Source organism: Rattus norvegicus, chromosome 4 (assembly GCF_021556685.1).
Source record: "Rattus norvegicus strain SHRSP/BbbUtx chromosome 4, alternate assembly SHRSP_T2T, whole genome shotgun sequence".
NCBI classification, from domain to species: Eukaryota; Metazoa; Chordata; class Mammalia; order Rodentia; family Muridae; genus Rattus; species Rattus norvegicus.
In genome coordinates this window covers 34,006,411-34,027,027 of record NC_141537.1, presented here as the reverse complement: position 1 = coordinate 34,027,027, position 20,617 = coordinate 34,006,411, and the positions used below count along the sequence as shown (strand labels likewise).

Below are 20,617 nucleotides of genomic sequence, written 5' to 3'. Positions count from 1 at the left end.
TGGGGCCATTCCGGCCTTTTTTGAATGACTCTACTTCAGGAGACTGATCCCTTCAGTTCTAAAACTGAAACCTGGCCTCCTTGCCTGGGTGTAACTGGGGACTCGGCAGGAGGGAGAGGGCATGGGAAGGACAAGGCATCCCTCACCTTGCCCTGGGTGCAATTTCCGCCTGGGCTGCATCTTATAAAGCTGTGGGTCCTGAATGTCTGCTTTAGGCCACAGTAGGAGGCTGGCTTCCTTCTGTCACCATTCCTGGGACAGGTCACCACTCCTTGGTGTTTCTATGAACTGTTCAAAGTCTGTTCATTGAGCTGCACTATGGAGCCCTTTGGGCATGTCATTCTTATTAGAAAGTTGTCTACTCCAAGAAAAGAAAAAAAAAAACTTTTAGAAAAGTAACTGCCCTAGAGAGAAGAGGTCAAGACCAGGTACCAGAGCATCTGTGAAAGTAACAAATAATGCATCTAACTTGAACACATCTTGAAATGATGCCCTAAGTTATAAACTGCCACTGTGACACGTGGCAGCCACTGAAGCTGGGGACAGGAGGACGCAATGTGTATACTTGTACCCCCAAATTTAAGATTCAGGGTCTCATCCAGAAAGGAGATGATTCTTCATTCATTCTACAAACAGAAACACATTTAACAACAAAAGGAGCAGGTCCAGGCAGACATCACGCTGCCCAGGGCTCACCTCTTTGAACTTGTGACTGAGCTTGCTTGTATCCAAGTCAGATGGGGAAAACATGTCCTCATTCTCAGGGAGCTCGAAGACTTCAATGGCCATGTCACCACCAGGAAGAATGGGTCCAACCTCATCTTCTTCTTCATCAGTGGCATATTCTCCGGTCTGAAAGGAAGGGGAATGAAGAAATACAACTGTCCTTACCCTACAGGGAGGTGTTAGTAAAATGACTTTTTTATAAGAGAAAGGCAGGTCACCAAATGGTGAGAGTGTTAATGTTTAAATCGAGCATGCCTCATGCACCCAACATTATGAACGAAGGTTAGTGCAAAGATACAAATTACCAAGTGTAGACCACACAGACATGTGCATTGTAAAAGTGAACAACGGCAGCAGAAAGAGCTGTTTCTCCCTCTGAGTATTTGACAGTTTCACTAAATAAGCTCATGACGCTGAAGGGAATGAATGCTTTCTTTGTTACATTTACTTATGTGTGGGTACACATGTGTAGGCACACATAGCACATATGCAGAGGTCAGAGAGAAATTTGTGAGAGTCTGTTCTTTCCTTCTACCATGTGGATTCCAGGGATTGAACTCAGGTCATCAGGCCGGGTGACAGACACCTTTACCTTCTGAGTCACCTCAATAGCCTAAAAAACAAGTGATGTCTTTAAATTCCTACTTCCTGTGTAAATAAGCAGTCCAATTTCAGGAGGAAGGAGGAAGGAATCAGAGGTCAACACTTCCTAGAGCTGGCAAAGCCTTAATGAAGCCTTCAAAAGCTTAGCAAATTAACTCTTGTCAACTCTAGAGTTCAATCAGTTGTGTATTGTTTGTTAATTACAGAGACAATGACCTGGAAGTTAAAGGACAAACTCCAGGCTTCTAACTACACAAGTGCTGTGTTATACCTGCAGAGGACTGTAATAAAACTATTTCGTTAGCCTGAAAAAAAAACCCATCTAAGTTTAGACAGCTTTTTCTCAGCCGGCCCAAGGTCTGAGCACATCATGAGACCATGTCTACTGCAGTGGCCAATGTACACCCATCATTCACTCTCCAGCTCAGAGCTCTGCTACCTGGGGTTGTTCTGCTGTTAAGGCGAGCAGGACTCTGAAGGTATTTGAGTTCATGACCTCTGAAATAAATGTGTGCCTTTGTCACTGACTTCCTCAACATTATTGGAAAGTAACTCCTCTCGGCAGCACCAGGCTATGAGGCTATAATTCAAAATAATTGCCTGACAGCTTTACCTTATGTAACTTCAGAATAAATCACTGATTCTGTGGGCTAAGAAGACGAAGTTCATTTAATTCATCCCTGCTCCTTCAGGTTGTCACTCTTCAACACATAAAGTGAAGATAGGAATTCACAATAGCTTCAAGCAAGCCTTTGTCAACAATGGGGTGATGGACTCCTCGGATTAAACAGCCTTGGCTTCTGGTTGTCCCTCTTCCTTTCCTGTTTGATACACTCACGTTGCCACTGGGGGAGATGTGTTCCACCCTTTTACTCAAGCCTGGCATGAAGGAAATCTAGCCACTTGCCTCTAAGTGGGCCTTGCTGGTCTGGAACACCATCAGTTAATAACCTTTAGACTTCTTTCCAAACATAACAATTTGCATTTTGTCAACGGTGAAAATTTCTTTCTCTCTAAACTTTATACCGTGCTGTGATTTCTTTCCTAGTGCCTCAGCATGTCACTAGTTATGGAGCCTAGAAGGAGACAGTGTCTACTGAGAAACCTGAGGGGACTGACACAGCCTCAGCATCTGTCGCATGCTTCTTCCGCACCCTGAAGCTATTAGCACAGAGACCACAACCTCATGGCATTTGTCTACAGATATAAGGTTAGGGCCTTCTGTGTAGAACAGGAAGCTTTCAATCTGGCTACAGGAGAGCTGGGTCCTCTCCCCACCTTTCTCTTTCAAGTAAAATCAAAGACATCTTGACTGGAAGGAAAAGAGGTTGGTATTAGGGACTCATTCATTTTGAACATCTATAGCAGTTTAGCATCTCTAAATCTAGGATTCTTTGGACACTAGCTTTAAATGTCTCCTAGGTGTGTCTAAGCTGTGCCCAAGCCACATGTTATCCAAGGACAGCTATATAAACGGTCAATGCAAAATCCTAAGCTTAAACTATTAAGAATTTTCTTTTGGTGTTCTTATTTTCTTAATTCAATTTCACATTTCTTGAGCATTAACTTGGAGGATGACAGCGTTGTGCTACAATGTCACGTGAAAGGACATGTTTGGGTCATCTTGAAGTACCATTAAAAGCATCTTTAACTCAAATACTGGAACAGAGCTGAATATTGTAGCCTATTGATTATAGGTAGCATTCCTTCAGAGATTTCTAATCAGAATCAAAACTGTAAGCAATTCTTACTTCTCAGAATAGTTCTGGTCTTGTCCATGATAGATTTGCATACAGGTAACTAGATATCCTAGTAATCTCTGCAAATGTATGTTAGTAAGAATTCTAGATGCTTTTATTTTTTATTTCCCCAGCTTCCTCCCTTCCACAAATCCAAATTACTGCCAACCCTGCTGGAATTATTTCTCCTCCCATTTTTCCATTCGCTCAGGTTTTCTCTTTTCAATCAGCCTTATAAGCATCCTGAAGACAAAGCAGGTCTTTCACTGTCTTGAGTCCCCTTTACTGCCCTGAGCCTTATTAATTGTAAGCCCTGAAGAGCACAGGTCTTACAAAACTGTGCGCAATCACTCCCGTTCACCGATCATTCAAGATTTCTACCATCAGGAACTTTGAGTAAAGTATGAAGCTACTACTGAATACCATAAACATCTAGATTGACGAGTTACACTTAGTCGACGAAGACTAAGGCATTCTTCTGACTCCATTATCTTTACTGAGAATCTTAGTTATTTTTATGGTTACCCTTTAAATAAAATAAATGATATGGAACAAATGATTAGCCCCAAAGTCATAAACCCCGAAGTTAGGTCAAATCTGCTATTCATAGAGAAAGATGGGGGATATAATACAATGCCCCCTCCCAACAAAGAGCTCCACAAAAACCACCGACCACCACCTAGTCCTCTAGTAACCAGCTCTTTTTCAGCTGACCAAATTTCAAATCTTTAAAACAACTGGATTCTTGGCAGGCTTCTCCTCACTGTGTAATCTATTTTAAATGTGGCAAGGACAGTCAGGTAAAGACTGACAAGCAGTGAGCATCCCTTGTTCACCTTCTCCTTCTTGATGGTCCTGTGAAAAGGCTGGGGAGTGAAGGACACCATCTAGGAAACCCAATGCTTGCCCAGCCGGATGAGCAGGACTGAATATACCACCTTAATGTGTGGACGTGGACTCAAGCTCACCCAGGGGTCACCAGCTAAGTTGTTGACAGTATTACACAGCAGATGCCCCAAACTCAGTCTCTCATGCTACACCATTGCCAATCTACAGGACGAACTGTATAGGGGGAGACACCGAGGATACACTCACTTCTTTAACATTTCCTCAAAGGCAAACATTTCTCTATGGGTCTACTGCACTGAGACTACCATCCACAGCTATGATTGCCCCTTAACTCATTTTGAAGCCATGGACATGTGTCTGTTGGGATCTGAAGTTCCTGACTTTGTTTTCCTCAGAGTATGTTCATCCTGAGCAAGCAGGGGTTAAAGAGAAGTAGAAGGAGAAGGCCTCTTTGGAAGGACCGGGAAGCAGGAGCAGTAGTGGTTAGGGTATTATAAAAGAGGGATTCCTGAAAGTCCAATCTATATCGTTTTATTTTCCCTTAAGTTTCAGATGTCTTCAGTATGGTGACAAGTATTCTGGGCTTTAGGACATGCTGACTCATGTTTCATGCTTTATTTCTTACAAAAACAAGAGCCAGAACATGTAATCAGTAAAGATTATTTTTGGTGCTTTTAAGAAGAATGAAGACTGCCTTTTCTGCAAGGAAAGAAAGGTGTCTGATTCCTCGTGAGCTGTGTGATGGTCTCTGTCACATGTCTTCTCACACTAATCTTGCTGACCTTGAGTGTCCCCAATCTTCCAACCCATTCCACCACCACTGCTTCTCATGCTTCCTCAAGACAAGCATGCACTGGAACAGAGACATTTTATTAAACGACCCTGTCAGGCAGCATCTTTTAGTAAGCTCAACTTCTGGTGGTAGGAAGATGGGCAGGCATTAGAGTCTGGGGCATACACAGGACTTTCAGACATTAGCCTGCATTTTACCAAAGGAGTATAAGCTTTTAAATAGAGGACGTTGGCCAACGGGGGACCAATGAAAGAATCCTAGTTCTCTGGTCACAGATTGAGTTCAAATGCTACCTCTGAAAATTGACGCAACCCTCTAGATCAAAGTTCTGAGTGCTTCATCTGTCAGGTGAAAAGCAAAAGACAACAAACAAAAACAGTTCCTTACCAAGACAAGACGTCACTGTTAAATTACATGGTGCCTGGAAAGCATATAACAGGAAGGCACAGCACACGGCATGCTGTCAAAAGAGCTGATCTTCGTTACTGCTGTTGTTGGTACCAACATTGTGGTGGTGACATGGCCTGAAGCCTCGCCAAGCCTCAAACTGGTAACCAAACATCACTAAGCTGTTGTCTTGTACGTGTGATTCCTTGGGTCTCCATGCATGCATCCTTTACCAGTGTTCTGACATAAGCCTTTCTTTCCTAAACCCACTCCTGTTCTCACGTTGTGAGTGTGGAGCAAGTTATATCAAACTGGAGGAAAGTTCTGGGCCTCGGTGTGTCTCATAGCCTCTCCATACAGCCATCATCGTGCTCCACGATGCGTATCCATGCACATCAGAACTTCCTGTGAAGTGAGGCTAATGCTCTCAGTCCTTTGGCCCCGTGCACACACACGTCCATGTCTCAGTCACATCTGCCTTGTCCCATCATCAAATGGAAGTTCCTTCACTGTGCCAGGTACAATTTATCCCTTGGATCCCAGAGGCCAGAGCACGGTCTGGCATGCAGGAGATCCTGAACAAATGTTTGCTGAATAAATTAGGGCAGTTGTAGCCACATCTGCACACCATGGCGGAGCCTGATTTTCCCGTTGCTCTCAGCTTTCCAGTGAAAGCTGTATTTCCATGAAATACAGCTAAGCACAGCTGCAGCTGAGGCCTAAATGGCCCTACTGGGGATTTTCTCTTGTTAGGTTCAACCATTTGCAGTAATTTTTGCTATAGCAATGTTTACTCTGGTGAATTCTGGGACACTAAATGGTGCTAATCATAAAAATAGCCTTAATTATGCAGTTTGTGGGAATTTGTTTACTGGGTTTGAATCCAGTTACATATATCCTCAGACTCGGTTCTGAGGGAAATAGAGGAGAACTCTGTCTATGGAGCGAGACCTCAGACAAGGCACTGATGCCCAGCTCGACTTCTCAGTGTGAAATACACTTAAGCACATTCTCCATCCACTAGGATTTTAGCAAAAAGCATCTTCCCCACAAAAAGCATCTCTTCTTTCCAAGTTGGGCCAGTGACTTCTGTGTAGCCTAGTTCTGTAATGTTGGGCCACTTAAGACGCTAAGCATTACTGGCAGAGCCCTTAAGCACTTTCTTCGGGACTGTTTTAATACGCAGCAGTGACACACTCAGAGGCCTATACCACCGGCAAGGACACACGTAGAGACTGCGAGAACTTCTCACTACGACTATCTTCACACTCTTGTTTGGACAGGACAACCATAGAAGACTGCAACAAAACATGTCTTTGGGACTAGAGTGAGCAGGCCTCCAGAAAAGCCTCAGGCTGCATCATTCACAGACTACTCTCCCAGAGAAAAAAAACTTTAAGATTTCAATGTCACTGGATAGTAAGGGGATTCAAGGAGCTAATTACACAAATCCCCAACGTGATGCCTGGCCTGTGATGCATCTACCCCTTTTCTAAGTCATTTAAATGTATCAGGTTTTGCTGTTGTTTGCAAGCTTGTTTTAACTTTAAAGAGAGGGCTGCTTCAGCTCATAGTTCTGGAAGTTCAAAGTTACGGGACCACATATAAAAGTCTCTTCACTGGCAGAGACATGAGCTGGTGCAGTGTGTCACATGGCGAGAGAGCCTGCGCATGACATCCATGTGCTTGAGTATAGGCAGAGGTGTGCGTGTGTTTACCTGTTTATGGTGTCTCAAACTTTTACTCTGAGAATGCTTGTTGGTTTTTATACCTAGTTTCCAAGGAGGAAAACACTGTTTTAAAGATCTCTTTTTACTAATTTAAATTATGTGTAACTGTTGATCTCCTTGGAGGCTAAAGACGTCAGACTCTCCCTTGGTGTAATAAGCAGTCACGAGCCACCCGGCATAGGTACTGAGAACTGAACCTGGATTCTCTGCAAACGCAGGAAGAGCCCTTAGCTGATGCACCATCTCTGGTTCCTCACACAGCCCTGGGCTCCCAGCCTTCGAGAGCTCTCAGTTCATTTCCTTATCATATTACTGACACACCATTACCACAGTTTTAACCAAAGATCTTCAAATAAAAGCTCTTCCAACTCCTCAAACTCATGTTTCCTTTCTTCAATGCTTTCTATTAATTTTGCTAGTTCATTAATTAGCATGAATTTTAATGTTTTCTTTAGTTTTTACCGACCGGAGATAGAAAGCCTACTCAAAGACCAAGGCCTCTTTCCTGCCATGGTGTATTAATGGTAAAATGACCCCCAGTGACACTGCTTCCTGTGCTCCACTAGGATCCTTCCTCTCCACTGTGGACTGGACCTGGCAACTCAGCTGAAGCTAAATATAAGGGAAGTAACTAACTTAGTTACAGGAAGTGTGACTTGTGCCTTCTTTGTCCTCTTGCTCTTTCTCTGAGTCCTCACTATTGGGAAGCAGGAATCCATGTTGTGAGCAGGAAGGGGCCACATTACAAGGTACTGAGATGTCTGGCCAACAGCCAGGAGGAAACAGGGGTCTGCCAACAGTCACATGAGGGAGAATGGAAATGGCTCTTCTGCATCCTGTCGACAGCTGTGAGTGAGTTTGGACGCAGACTCTGTCCCAGCAGAGCACTTAGATGACCACAGCTCTGGCTGACACCTTACTCACGGCCTTGGGACAGATGTGGGCTTAGAAAGATCCAGAAGAACTGGCTCACGGTGCATTGTAGAAACATTTCTTATTTTAAGTTGCTATGTTTTGGCGGTTGGTAATGTTTTCGGAGGAAGGGGATTCACACAGGAAGGGAGGCTGCCATAACAAATCAGGGAAAATAACAGGGAGGCTTTGGAAGTGGGCAGTGGGCAAAGGCTAGACAGATTCTAAACCGTGGATTAGCTTAAATTGCCCTGAACAGATTGTTGAAGGAAACCTGGAAGGTAGGGTTGTTAACACGGCAGAATGTCCAGAAGCAGTATCAGCTTCTTAATGAGACGTAGGGAATATCTAGTAAACCGGCCATCTTGGCAAGGGGATTCCAAACCGAGTCTAAGGGACTTCTTCACTGTTTTCTCCCCGTATAATAATACATAATGTATAATATAGAATTGAATAGAAAATACAACTATTAAACAGGAATGAAACAAAAGTTGATGGCTTTGACATTTTGAGATTAAGGCTAGAATTAAGAGGTGGCTAAAAAATCAAATTCAAAATTGGGGAACTATTAGGAGAATACAGATCTCAAATAGAGGGTAGATTATTATGGTTGTGGTCTTAGGAAACTTCAATTTTAAACAATGTCAGATAAGCAAGTCTGCCAACTTCCCTAAAAGAGGCACAGACTGCATTCACTGTAAGGCTGTGCGATATTTCTGAAAAGCTAATTTGAAATAAAGTTCAACCGTGCCTTTCTCACAGGGCACATGGAAAAGAACTCTATGGAAAGGCTGGTTCCCAGCAATCTCCCTTGTGTCTCTCTACGGTTTATGGCATTGGGTATATTATTCCACGGTAAGGACATGCCTGTGGATACACTGATCAAAGTGACCAAGAAAAACAATGACAGCATCCAGTAAGTCTAACAATACTGGAGAGGACCACTGTGAAGAGAAATCTAAGTCACAGAATAGCCCAACCTATAGTATCTATACAGCATAGGCTCTGAGATGAAGAAACCTGACAAACCCTTGGGATTTACCTTAGAAACCCGGCACGCTCATGTTTCCTTTTGTCCTAGATCAATAACTCAAGTCGATGAGGATGTACTGATGAATGAATACATGTGGCTTTGACACGTGCCGTCACAAGGCTGCATCCCTCACTGTCCACAGCACCTCAAAGCCAGCTGTGGAGAGGCTGATCACATCTAAGTGACTGCACTGTGGGAATAACTGCCCACAGGGTGCACATAAACACACCAATGAACCTGACCCTCAGGAGTTCTCCCCCAAGTATGTGAGGGTAGCAGTATTTTGAAGAGATTACTAACATCTTTCCCTAAACAAACAAAACTTACAAAAAGAACTTCCTTGAAGTGATACTTCCCACCATGGGACCAGGTGAGATGGTGAGCTTTGTGCCTGTACCCATAGAAGGAGGAAGGTTCAATACCTCTCTCCTCAACGCTCCCTAGCAAATCCAGGGCTTCATATAAGAGGGCAGGCAGCTTCACCAGTAGTCACGTGAAATCAGCTGAGGCCAAGATGGAGGAAAGGAGCTGCCAAAGGTTGTCCACAATGACTGGCATTCCTACCCAATGAAGTCTTTGACTCAGAAGCCCTAATTCTTTTTTTTTTCAGAGCTGGGGACCGAACCCAGGGCCTTGCGGTTGCTAGGCAAGCGCTCTACCACTGAGCCAAATCCCCAACCCCCAGAAGCCCTAATTCTTAGATCCATGTAGGAACTGTAGTAGATCCACACCCAGGAACCTTCTACTCCACTGTTGTGATACCTCATCTCTTTAAATCTGCTTTCAGTGTGGAAAGTAGGGAGTTTAAAGGGCAATGAGGCTGAGAATGTTTCCTTCTCCACTGAGTTAACTTCATCACTAGAAACACAACTTGAGGCAGTTGGGCTCCAAAGACCTATCTTGGGGTTTCTATGGGAGTTTGTCTGTCTTCAAGAATCCCCCCAATGGAGCTAACATTCCCTTCAAACAGCTAAGATCCATATGAAGATCCCATTCTAGAGACAAATCTAAAGTCACATGGCAGACCTAACAAACTTTGGGAGAAACAGAGTCAACAGGCAACCCAGGGATGCTCCTTTTCCTTACTGAGCACTACATGCCCTGACTTATCATCCGCCTTGTGAACAAAAGTCTTAAGGCTCCCGAGTAGTCAACCACAATGAATGCATCTCTTCTCACGCTCACAGCTGTCACATAGGGCCAGAGCCTTCTTCTAAGCCAGGATGTGTGTCTAGATGATTGAAACAACAATCACTTTGGTGCCGAATGCTCAGGTCTTTACTTCCCAAAGTAAAGGCAACAAGAAGACCGCACGATTTTTGTACAGGTACGGACAGCAGGATCTGAGGTCTGAATAGACTGATGTGAGCAAGGCTGCCCTTGCTCTGGAGGGAAAGACTATCTTTCTTGAACATTTCCTGGCAAACAATTAAAGAGAAAATACAAAGGGCAGCCACAAAATGCCACACTAATGTGAGAGAGCTCAAAGAATGACTTCCTGATGCTTAAACTTAAAAAGTGAAAAATGTTTTTTGAGAAATTAAGTTGACTTTAACAGGATCAAAACAATATTGTTTAACCTAATGGGAAGACCCATGGAAGCTCAGGTGATTATAGGAAGTCCAAGCAACACTTCATCTCCTCTCACACGGACTTCAACCATCACTGTCTCCCACATCTCTAGTCTACAGTAAACAGACTTTACCTCTTCAACACCATTTGCATTGCCAGTTTCTTCTAGACAGAAAACAAAATCAACATACATGTAAAAAGTTAAAACACAAGCCCCCAAATACACAATGCACCCTCGAAGTCCTCATTGTAGAGACTCTTAAGCTATGACCATTGGACTTTTCACAGGTTGCCTTGAAAGCAGTGTGAATTTTCTACAATGTTTATGTCGCTTGCACAGCAAAAGAGCAAGCATCTTAGGAGACAAAAATAAATGCTCCATGACTCAATCTTAGTTTGTTTTAATAAATGTGTCCTATTGGCAACTAGGTGAATGCCATTTCTCTTTACATTTCTGATTAAGTGTCCCCAAGACCAAGTGGCAACCTGTGATCTCTGTTTTCCCACTGAGGTCTTGCAGGAACTAGCCAACAGCCAAAGCAGACCTCTATAACTCAAATGTCGCACTGCAATTTCAAACTGGCTTCTTTCTTGGGTTTCATTTTCCTTGCCCGGAAAACAATGAGGTGCTTATTTTGATGCCAGTGCAACTGTGGGAAGGGCTGAGGTATTCGTGTTGTGCTGAATTTTTAATCTGCAGAACTGGACAGCTGGTTACAAGAGGGGCACATGTTACTCTGGCTTTAATGATTCTGTGACACACAATGAATCAAACCTCAGAAAATATGAGTTTGATTGTAGTTTGTATTGAAGCTGATTTATACAATTATGAAACACATACTATCAATTATAAGAGGAGCTCACCAGCACCAAGTATGAATTGCCAGTGCCATCGATGTAATTGTCATACATAATGTACACACATACTGATGGCAAAGAGAGCCTCACTCTTCTGATCTCCTAGAGGGAATTCCAATCCTGTCCTCACATGAGTTTCATGTGCTTTCTGGACGCAGTTCCTTCTTGCCAAGTGCCTCCTAGGCAAATGCCTTTACCTCAGAGTTCCTGGAAGCTTTAAGTAGTAGGATTCAGGATCCAATTGTGTCCAGAACCTTCCTATAATCCCCCCACCACACACACACACACACACACACACACACACACACACACACACACAGATCTAGGCCCATATATATATCTATATCTATATAGATATAGATAGATATATATGGATATATATATATATATATCCTGAGCTAGTGGATCTGTGGCTGCTCAAGGGTATTTTTATATTTCAGGAACTACCATGGTTGCTGGTAGTTATCACTTGCAATGTCTAGCAGGGAGACTTTCCTTAGTTCAGTGCCATCCTGATTTTGATAGTGGGTTCCAGGTAAGCCTAGGCTTTAACATAAACCTAGTAGTAGTAGTAGTAGTAGTAGTAGTAGTAGTAGTAGTAGTAGTAACAATAATAATAGAGTACCATAAGGTTTTCTTAATGTAAAAAATGAGGCACTGTTTTAAGCTTATTTCTAAAGTCCTCAAATACTAAGAACTACGCTGTATTCATTTTATAGCCACAAGTTGTGAAAGATACGATACTGTCTATGATAATTTCACTTCTAAAGTTCTGGGTTGACAACATGTGAAGTAAAATCCACAGCACAATGAACAGTGGCATAACCGCAGCTACTGAGCTGACAGTTAGTTCAAGAGGCCCAGACTATGTATACACAGTCCAGTGGGAGCCTTCCTGACTGCTTTTCAGATGCTAGCTCCAGTGCAGAATTTTGTCAGAATATTATCATTCTTGCTACTATGTGCTTTTAGTTTCACTACAGTTTTGCTCTTTAACAGTGTAGCGGTTTTTCAGCAGAACTTTACAATAATGGAATTATACTGTATTTTGTGGTGTTTTTGTGCCCAATAGGCAAGTTCAGACTATACTAGTAGTGGGTAGCTGACTCGGGGCTCACACACTGAGGATCTGTGAGTGAGTGTACCACAGGATGTTTATTCATGCTCATGTTAGTAGAGATGTCAGATGTGTTCCACTTTTCCTGTTAGGATACTATATTAAATGAATTAATGGATTATGTATATGATATTCTTATTTTATTAAAAATGCTTAACAAGAGATAAAATTTTTGGCTATATTTTGGCTGATAGTAACAAATTGTGTATTCTCCAGTGCACAGACTAAGAGTTTCCCTAACTTCACATCTTTCTTGAACTTAAAATACTCAAATCAATTCCACAGATCTCAGATGGTATTGACTCTGCTTTTCAATTTCCACCTCCGGGCAGCCTGCAATACAGTTGGCTATGCTCTGTCACCAAGGCTTATCTTGTGGCACGTCTGCGCATGCCAGGGACCCACAGGTGGCCTTTTGTGATTGTCTCGGTTACTTAGTTTCAACACTTTCTTTTAGCTTCTGGCTTATCATTTGACTTTCTTAGAGGTGGTCCTTCCGGAAATGTGAGTTCCTAATGCAATGCTGTCCTTCTCTCAACTCCTCTCCGTCACAGAACTTTTTCTTTTAAACTAAAGGCTGGTTGAGACTCTTCTCCAGCAGATCTGTCTCACTCTCCTGTCTTCCTTAGTTTAGTTTTACTGTTCGAGTTTGGTCGGCCAACTGGCCTCCACTGGATGCATGGCCTGGGACGGAAGGTGGATTTCTCCTTTCCCTCTGGTGTACCTATGTTTTCAATCACTATGTTTCCAGCTACTATGGAGTACCTATGCCAACAGCTGTATCTACCTTCCTTCCTCTTCTGGCTACCCATTTGCTCTGCTGTGTACATCTCAGCAATCTAATAGCAACAGTCTCTTTTAAGGCATTTGAAAGGGTTGTCTTATTACACTGTTCTTTCAAGAGAACTGGACTGGATGTGCAAATCAACTAGGAGAATACCGACAGAATGCAACTGCTCAATCTTCAATTTATGGATAAAATTTCTTTGCATCGCACACACTCGGTTTATCATGTTTCAATATAAGTTGTCCCTTTGAGGTCTTCGATACTCTATTTTTTTATCTCTATTGATGTGATATTTTAAAACTTACAATTTCCTCCCTATTTGTAGACATTCAAATACATGTTATATTTTAACAGTATGTATTCAGAAAAGTGGCTAAAACCTGTGTTATTTTGAATAAGGTACATTTCAAGTTTTCTAAATAGTCTCATTATGTGGAAACTGTAATAGTTGTATTTCTTCTTTTTCAATTTATTTCTCATGTTGCTCTCTCACATTGTCAAGAATTAAAAGCTGGTCATTTTTGAAATGTTAAACTACACAGAATTCCTGACTACACCCAACTGGGATATGTAACCTTCGATATATGTTGCCAGACACAATTTGATGACATTCTACCTAAGTCACATAATTGTAATGTGGATTCAGGCTTCATTTCTCACCATTAGTGTTTGTGACCAAGCTTGTAATGAATACGTGCGTATGTCACACAATCTCAAGGTTTTAGTGCATTTCTGACATGGATGTTGTGGCGACTGTCCTCCTCATGTCTGCAGAGTGAACATCAGTGAAATTCAGTATCCTTGGTAATGACCGACCACATCTTTCTCTCCCTTGTTCTTTCTCCTTATTTCCTTGTATGTTCCTCACCCTCTGCCTACCGTCCTCTGTCTGCTTCCCTGATGCTCTGTATTTTTAAAGATGTCCAACTAGCCATTTAATTTTGAGTATGGATAGCATTTGTTTACACTAACTGAAACCAATACCAATCAGAATAACTGTGCAAGTATTTTGGGTGTATTATCGTTATTTATTTAATCTGCATTTATTATTCAGATGATATTCTGGAACTGTGCAAATTAATCTGAAGCAGGTTAAAAGGGACTGCTTCCAGCTAAGAGGAACCGTCTGGGGCAACAGAGATGTCTTGCGACGTCATCTGGTGATAAGGCTTTATTTTCATCAAACTGTTAGTTTGAATATGCTAAATTGGTATTTCTTTTTTTTTTAATTAACTTGAGTATTTCTTATATACATTTCGAGTGTTATTCCCTTTCCCGGTTTCCGGGCAAACATCCCCCTAATCCCTCCCCCTCCCCTTAAATTGGTATTTCTAAATCATATTCAAATTGTTTCTCATTAAAGGTGATCTGAAAATGGTGCTATAATAAAAATATTGCATTATATATTTAAGATCTACTTATCCATGTTTTATGTTAATCCTATCTGTATAAAATGGCCATTTAAATCCCTTCAGAATCAGGAACATGAGAACTCAGAGTGGTATTTAAATCAAGAAGTCATGTTAACATGTGGCAGAGGGCAAAAGCTTGCATAAGTGCTAAGTCACAGTAAGCAACGGTGAATACACCTGGGCTTCCAACCTCTCTCCCATATTATCCTCTCTCCAATCTTACTATGTATGATACTGACTCTCTTCCTGCATTCTATGCAGTTCTTTTCCTCTATCAGATTTTAAACTACAAATAACTCTACTCTCCTTAATTTTTTTTCATTAAAGAAAAAAAAAGTTATATGGCCAGGTGGTGAGGGTATACGCCTTTAATCCCAGCACCTGGCAGGCAGAAGCAGGTGGATCTGAGTTCAAGGCTGGCCAGGTTTATGGAGTGAGTTCCAGGAAAACCAGGGCTACATAGAGAAAGCACTCTTGAAAAAACAAAATATAGTACTACTACTACTACTACTACTACTACTACTACTACTACTACTATATGTTAGTATAGTATATATATGAACTTTTTTAAAGTTCATATATATACTATATATGTGTATATATATAAGATCATACGCACCCTTACAATCTCCCTACAACTTCTCCAGAAACAGCATCCACATGTCCCTTCCAAACTTCATGTCTTTTTTTTAAAAAATAACTCACTGGATGCAGTTACAGTTGCCACCAGAAAAATGGGCAACTTACCAGGGAGTACACTTCTGAAAAAAAAAAAGGGTACCCTTCCTTCCCCAGAACCAGTCAATGGCCAACAGCAACTCAGCTCGCTAACATGAGGCTAGGACGGAGGGGCGACATGGCTGTGAAGGGCAGAGCAGAGCCACCATCATGACACATGGAGACACATGGAATGTTCTCACTGAGATCAGGAACAGGACAAGGCCAGCTCATTTAATACAGTGCCTGGATAGAGGAAGTAGACAAGAGAAGGGCACAGAAGTCAAAGCACCCTGTTGGCAGACAATGTGAGTCTACACATCAGGGACTAAAGATTCCGCCTAGAGCTGAAAGCGGCAGTTAACATACCAAAATGGGTAGCTACCTTCCTACACACCCAGAACAAACGTACTGGAAAGGAATCAAGGAAACAATCTCATCCACGGTAGCCTCAAAAAGAATGAAAGAAGAAAAGAATAGCTTGGGGTAAAACTAAAATTCTGAAGAAACTGAAGAAGACACTAGATGACAGAAAGAACTGCTGTGTTCATGGATTGACAGGATTAATACTGCAATATGGCCATCCCACCAAAACCAATCTGTGGATTCAAAATCACTGCCATCAAAATTCCAATGCAATTCCTCACAGACCTTGGAAGCATAAAGGGCCCAAGATAGCCACAACAACTCTGAACAATAAAACAACTGCCAGAGGTCTCATCACTCCTGATTTTCAGGTACATTATATAGCCACAGGAATGAAAAGAACCGTCACGGTATGGACACAAAAACAGACACATTAACCAATGGGATAGAACAGAGGACTCAGATACATGTCTATGGACTTACAGCCACCGGACTTTGACAAAGATGCTAAAACTACATGTGAAGAAAAAGAGAGGGGTTGGGGATTTAGCTCAGTGGTAGAGCGCTTGCCTAGGAAGCGCAAGGCCCTGGGTTCGGTCCCCAGCTCCGAAAAAAAGAACCAAAAAATAAAAAGAGAATCTTCAACAAATGATGCATGGAAGACTGGGCACCTACATGTAGAAGAGAGAAAAATTCACCCTTGTCTCTCAACCTGAAGGAAAAGACCAATGGCAAACCAATCAAAGATCGCAAAGTTCAATCTGAAAGTGCTAGAGGAAAGAGAAAGATGTGCACATCAGGACATGGGTCTGAGAAGGGCTAAATAGAGCCAGTGACCAACAAGTTGGACTTCATGAAATTAAAATTCTCTGTACCACAAAGACCACCATTAACTGACTGAAGAGGCATCTACAGAATGGGACAAAAAAACCCTTTGTTTGCTATTTATCTGACACAGGATTAATGTCTAGATTATACAAAGAACTCACGAAACTAAACACCAAGAAAATAACCAAGTCAATAAGCAGAGGATGAGCAGACCACAGCACACAGGCTGCTCACTGAAAGGCAAGGTGGCTTCCTCGGAAAACTGTATTCAATTATAAAATAAAATATTTTCAAAGTTGGAAAATGCCATTTATACTTGTCTGCATCCTGCCTCTTTAGCACTTCATGCTCCGTGGTTTTCAGTATGATAAACTGTTTTACTCAAACACGCTCTTTGGCAGACAAAGTCTATCCTTTCAGAGAAACTTAATGGCCTAAAAGGACTGGACAAAGTTAGGCTTTCTGTTGGTTTTGGATCTAGCTCAGAAGTGAGTAATATTGTACAATGGCAGCTAGAAAGAACTGTTTACAAACCACACAAACACAGTGAGGTACTGAAATGACCGTGCCGAGGCAGATGCTGTACTGACTTTCCTCTCGATGCCCTGACTTCTCCCTACCTGTGAATACTCGTGAGACTCAGAATGAGGTACCAGATGATGTTCTGGGGTGGATATTGTCTTCAGAGGATGTTTTAAAGAATCTCATGATTCTGTGTTTCAATGATGGAGATCAGTAAAAATTTGAGGTTTACAAAATATATATATACTTTAATACATTTAAAGATGCTACCAAGCTGTGGCCTCTGGACCACTATTAAGACTTAGCTGTCGGAGTTGGGGATTTAGCTCAGTGGTAGGGCGCTTGCCTAGGAAGCGCAAGGCCCTGGGTTCGGTCCCCAGCTCCGAAAAAAAGAAAAAAAAAAAGACTTAGCTGTCCTGTAAGTCATACTCCTTGCATATCCTCACACACTGACCTCTTAACCACACGAGTCACGTAAGCTCCACTATAGCTATGAGTATTTAAGATAAAGTGTCTATTTTGGATTCTCTACCCTCTCTGTTCATCCAAACACATCATGAAAAATTAAGACCATAGCATCAAAAAAATTCTTTTCTTAAAAAACAATCAGATTTAAGCAGAAAATAAATTGCTGCATGCACTGTACTATGTAAATACTACCCAGTCCTAATACTGAGTTTCTTTGTGAGGTTTTCCCTTGAATTAGAATGATAAAACATTTAGAGTTAGAGGTTAAATAGGCCCGTGGTTAAATACTAGGAAGTGAGTCTAACTTACAGACCTGTGTGTAAAATGCATGTTATAGTTTTCAAACCACTATTTCAGATTATTATTCAATACACAAAACACACAGCTCCAGAAAGGCTTTTCAGGGAATAGGAAGTTAATAAGACGTGTAGAATATTTAATTTCACACACGGAGCAAGAGGGCAGAGATAAGCAGAACTTTCTGCCAAAAAACCAACCTTAAGGAAACGGTTGTTATTGTTATTGCAGTTGCCAGACACTCCTTGCAATTCAGCCACAGTGGTCTAAAATGTTGACAGAAACAATTAAAAAAAGGCTTCCTCCCAGCCCCAAGACAGCAGGATAGAAAAACACAGAGGTCCAAGAGTGCTGGCTGGACCACACACTGTCCAGGACAATGAAGAGACTGCAGAGCCTCTGTATTCAGCTCCCGAGACCACAGACCCAGGGATATGCTCTTTGCATTACTATACTCACAGTGATAGTAACAAAACAAGCTAACCACAAATACTGCCAGTCCTTGCTCACAAAGGCCAAGCTGTTTCCAGCCAGGAACAGCAAACAGCCTAAGTCAAACTTCGTGTTAGCCCTGTAATATTTTCCACACAAAAAAAGTTACTTTTGTCAACATCTTTTAATACTTACTCAACCATGGTTTTCATTACACCTTTCCTTCCAATTGTCACGTGTTAATAGAAGCAATGAAAACAAATATTCCCTTGGGTAGCTGCTTTAAATTGCATACAATACATTGAAAGATTCTACGAGACGAAGTGTCACAATATGATTATAATGCTATGAATTTCTAGTAACAAAAACAAATAATAAAAGAATTAAATTGTATCTTAAAAGAGAGTTATGTGAAGTGATGATTAATCATCTTATAATCGGCTGCCTAAAGAGAGGCTGAAATGTCACTCGTGATAAAAAGGCTTTGCAATGTAATAAATCCGCCATTATCAAAGGATCTTTAATGAAGTAAAGTAATCGTGTAACATTAAAGTACTTGTGAATTGACTCCTTTTAACTTCAAGTGACCATATCTATTTTCTAAGCCAAAGAGATCCAGTCGCTGTTAATACTGTTTCTAGCCTGGCCATACAGCCCTTAAGCTTTATAATGTTCCTAGGGAGAAAGATAGCCCAAAATACAAACCACTGCATAAAATACAAAACAACTATATCACCTCACCAAACCACCTGAACACTGACCGTTATAGATTATAATGGGAAATAAAATGTTGTTAACTTTTACTTGAAAAATTTAGGATGCACCCAGGGCTTCAAGGTATGGCGTTGACTGAGGGCTTTAATGAATCCTCCCTCGATGGATACATTTTAAATTATTGAAGAAAGAAACAAAGAAGGAAGGGAGAGAGGGAGGGGGAGGAGGAGGGGGAGGAGGGGGAGGGGGAGGAGGGGGAGGGGAAGGGGGAGGAGGAGGAGGGGGAGGGGGAGGAGGGGGAGAAGAAGGAGAAGGAGAAGGAGAAGGAGAAGGAGAAGGAGAAGGAGAAGGAGAAGGAGAAGGAGAAGGAGAAGGAGAAGGAGAAGAAGAAGAAGAAGAAGAAGAAGAAGAAGAAGAAGAAGAAGAAGAAGAAGAAGAAGAAGAAGAAGAAGAAGAAGAGGAGAGACCATTCATTCTCTTGAACCTAAAAATGCTATCCCTGGTTGCAGATGTGCATGTATGTGAACCTTTGAGCCTTCAGATCTCCATCTCTCGCTCTTTGGGGATCACTGCCCTCCTATCCTCCAGCCTCCAGGCAGGGCCACTTTACTGGTGCTTTTCAAAGTCTGCATGGTTAGCAGGGAGTGCAGAGAAACAGGAATGCAAAGTCAAACAGAACTGGCTGTTTGCTTATCAGAAACTCTTCTAGTTTAAATATTTGGAGAAAAGCAGAAGCAGCAGAAATTTAAATAGTTGAAGGATTATCTATACATTTCAAATTCTATTAGAGCATGACTTAAAATTTCCTAAAATGTTGCAGCAGATGAACAGAGGCGTAAGTAATACGCGACAATCTCTCCCTTCACAAAGGGCTAGTGTCCTCTAACAACTGCAGGGAATATTTCTCACATCCAGATGTTTCCTGTACAGCCAACTCAAGCAACCTGTCAATGTGATGTTAAAATGAACCCTGGATAATTTGATCAAAACCAGAAGCGAGTGCTGCACCGTTCTGTGGGCAATACTCATCTCGGGGCTCAGCTGGGAGGAGCTAGCTGCACTGAGTTGCACTGTATGTGATCAGGGTTTCCTGGCTGTGTCAAGGTAAGGTCACAGGAGATATTAGCAAATGAAATGATTCTAAATTTGAAATCACAAGATGATTCCGTGAGTTACAAGGGAAGTGGAAAGTGGAGCAACTGCTTGTGCATGCTCAGGGCCTGTCCTAACAAAGATACGCAAATCAACAAACTGCCCAATTATATGTGAAATTAAATCAATTATTCAAGGGCCATCTATCCATTGGATATCCAATATTGGTCCTTCTCATTTCCTTCAGATTTTGGTCATTTTACTTTTCATTAACAGAGAAAGAGGGTAAACAGAAAACAGAGATAACACTCCAATCCTCCAACTTCATATTTGGTAGCGTTAATTAAAAATCTGGATCAAGAGACAACCCTGGAAGTTGTAACCATGGAGTGATTTTCATTGTTTGTACAGCTTTCACCTCTCCTGTGAACAGAAAATTAATGGCTGCTTTTGCCTGTGCCTGCTGTGGGACACCTAAGAAAGGAGAACACTGGAGGACAAACATAAAGACAGACCAACTTCAAGGAAGTCTGTGCTACTTGCTATAACACAGAAAGCTTCAGATTTCGACTGTTACAACCCGTAAAAGGAAGAGAACATTCAACTTGATCCTTTTTGTAAAACATTTCTGTATTAATTAATCTTCCCTTTAGACTCTCTGTA

General features: G+C 41.8%; 1 protein-coding gene across 8 annotated transcripts in view; it reads right to left on the bottom strand.

Annotated features, from left to right (window-relative positions):
• The window catches only part of Ppp1r9a (protein phosphatase 1, regulatory subunit 9A), a 270,523-nt gene that overhangs the window by 64,134 nt on the left and 185,772 nt on the right, over nucleotides 1-20,617 (bottom strand). For 4 of the 8 annotated variants that reach the window (XM_087659508.1, XM_087659513.1, NM_001401497.1 and 1 more), the window contains 2 exon segments: nucleotides 17,917-17,982; nucleotides 697-852 (listed from right to left, as the gene is read on the bottom strand). In XM_087659508.1, coding sequence (XP_087515634.1) covers nucleotides 697-852; nucleotides 17,917-17,982 — 222 coding nt within the window. 8 annotated transcript variants of the gene reach the window in all.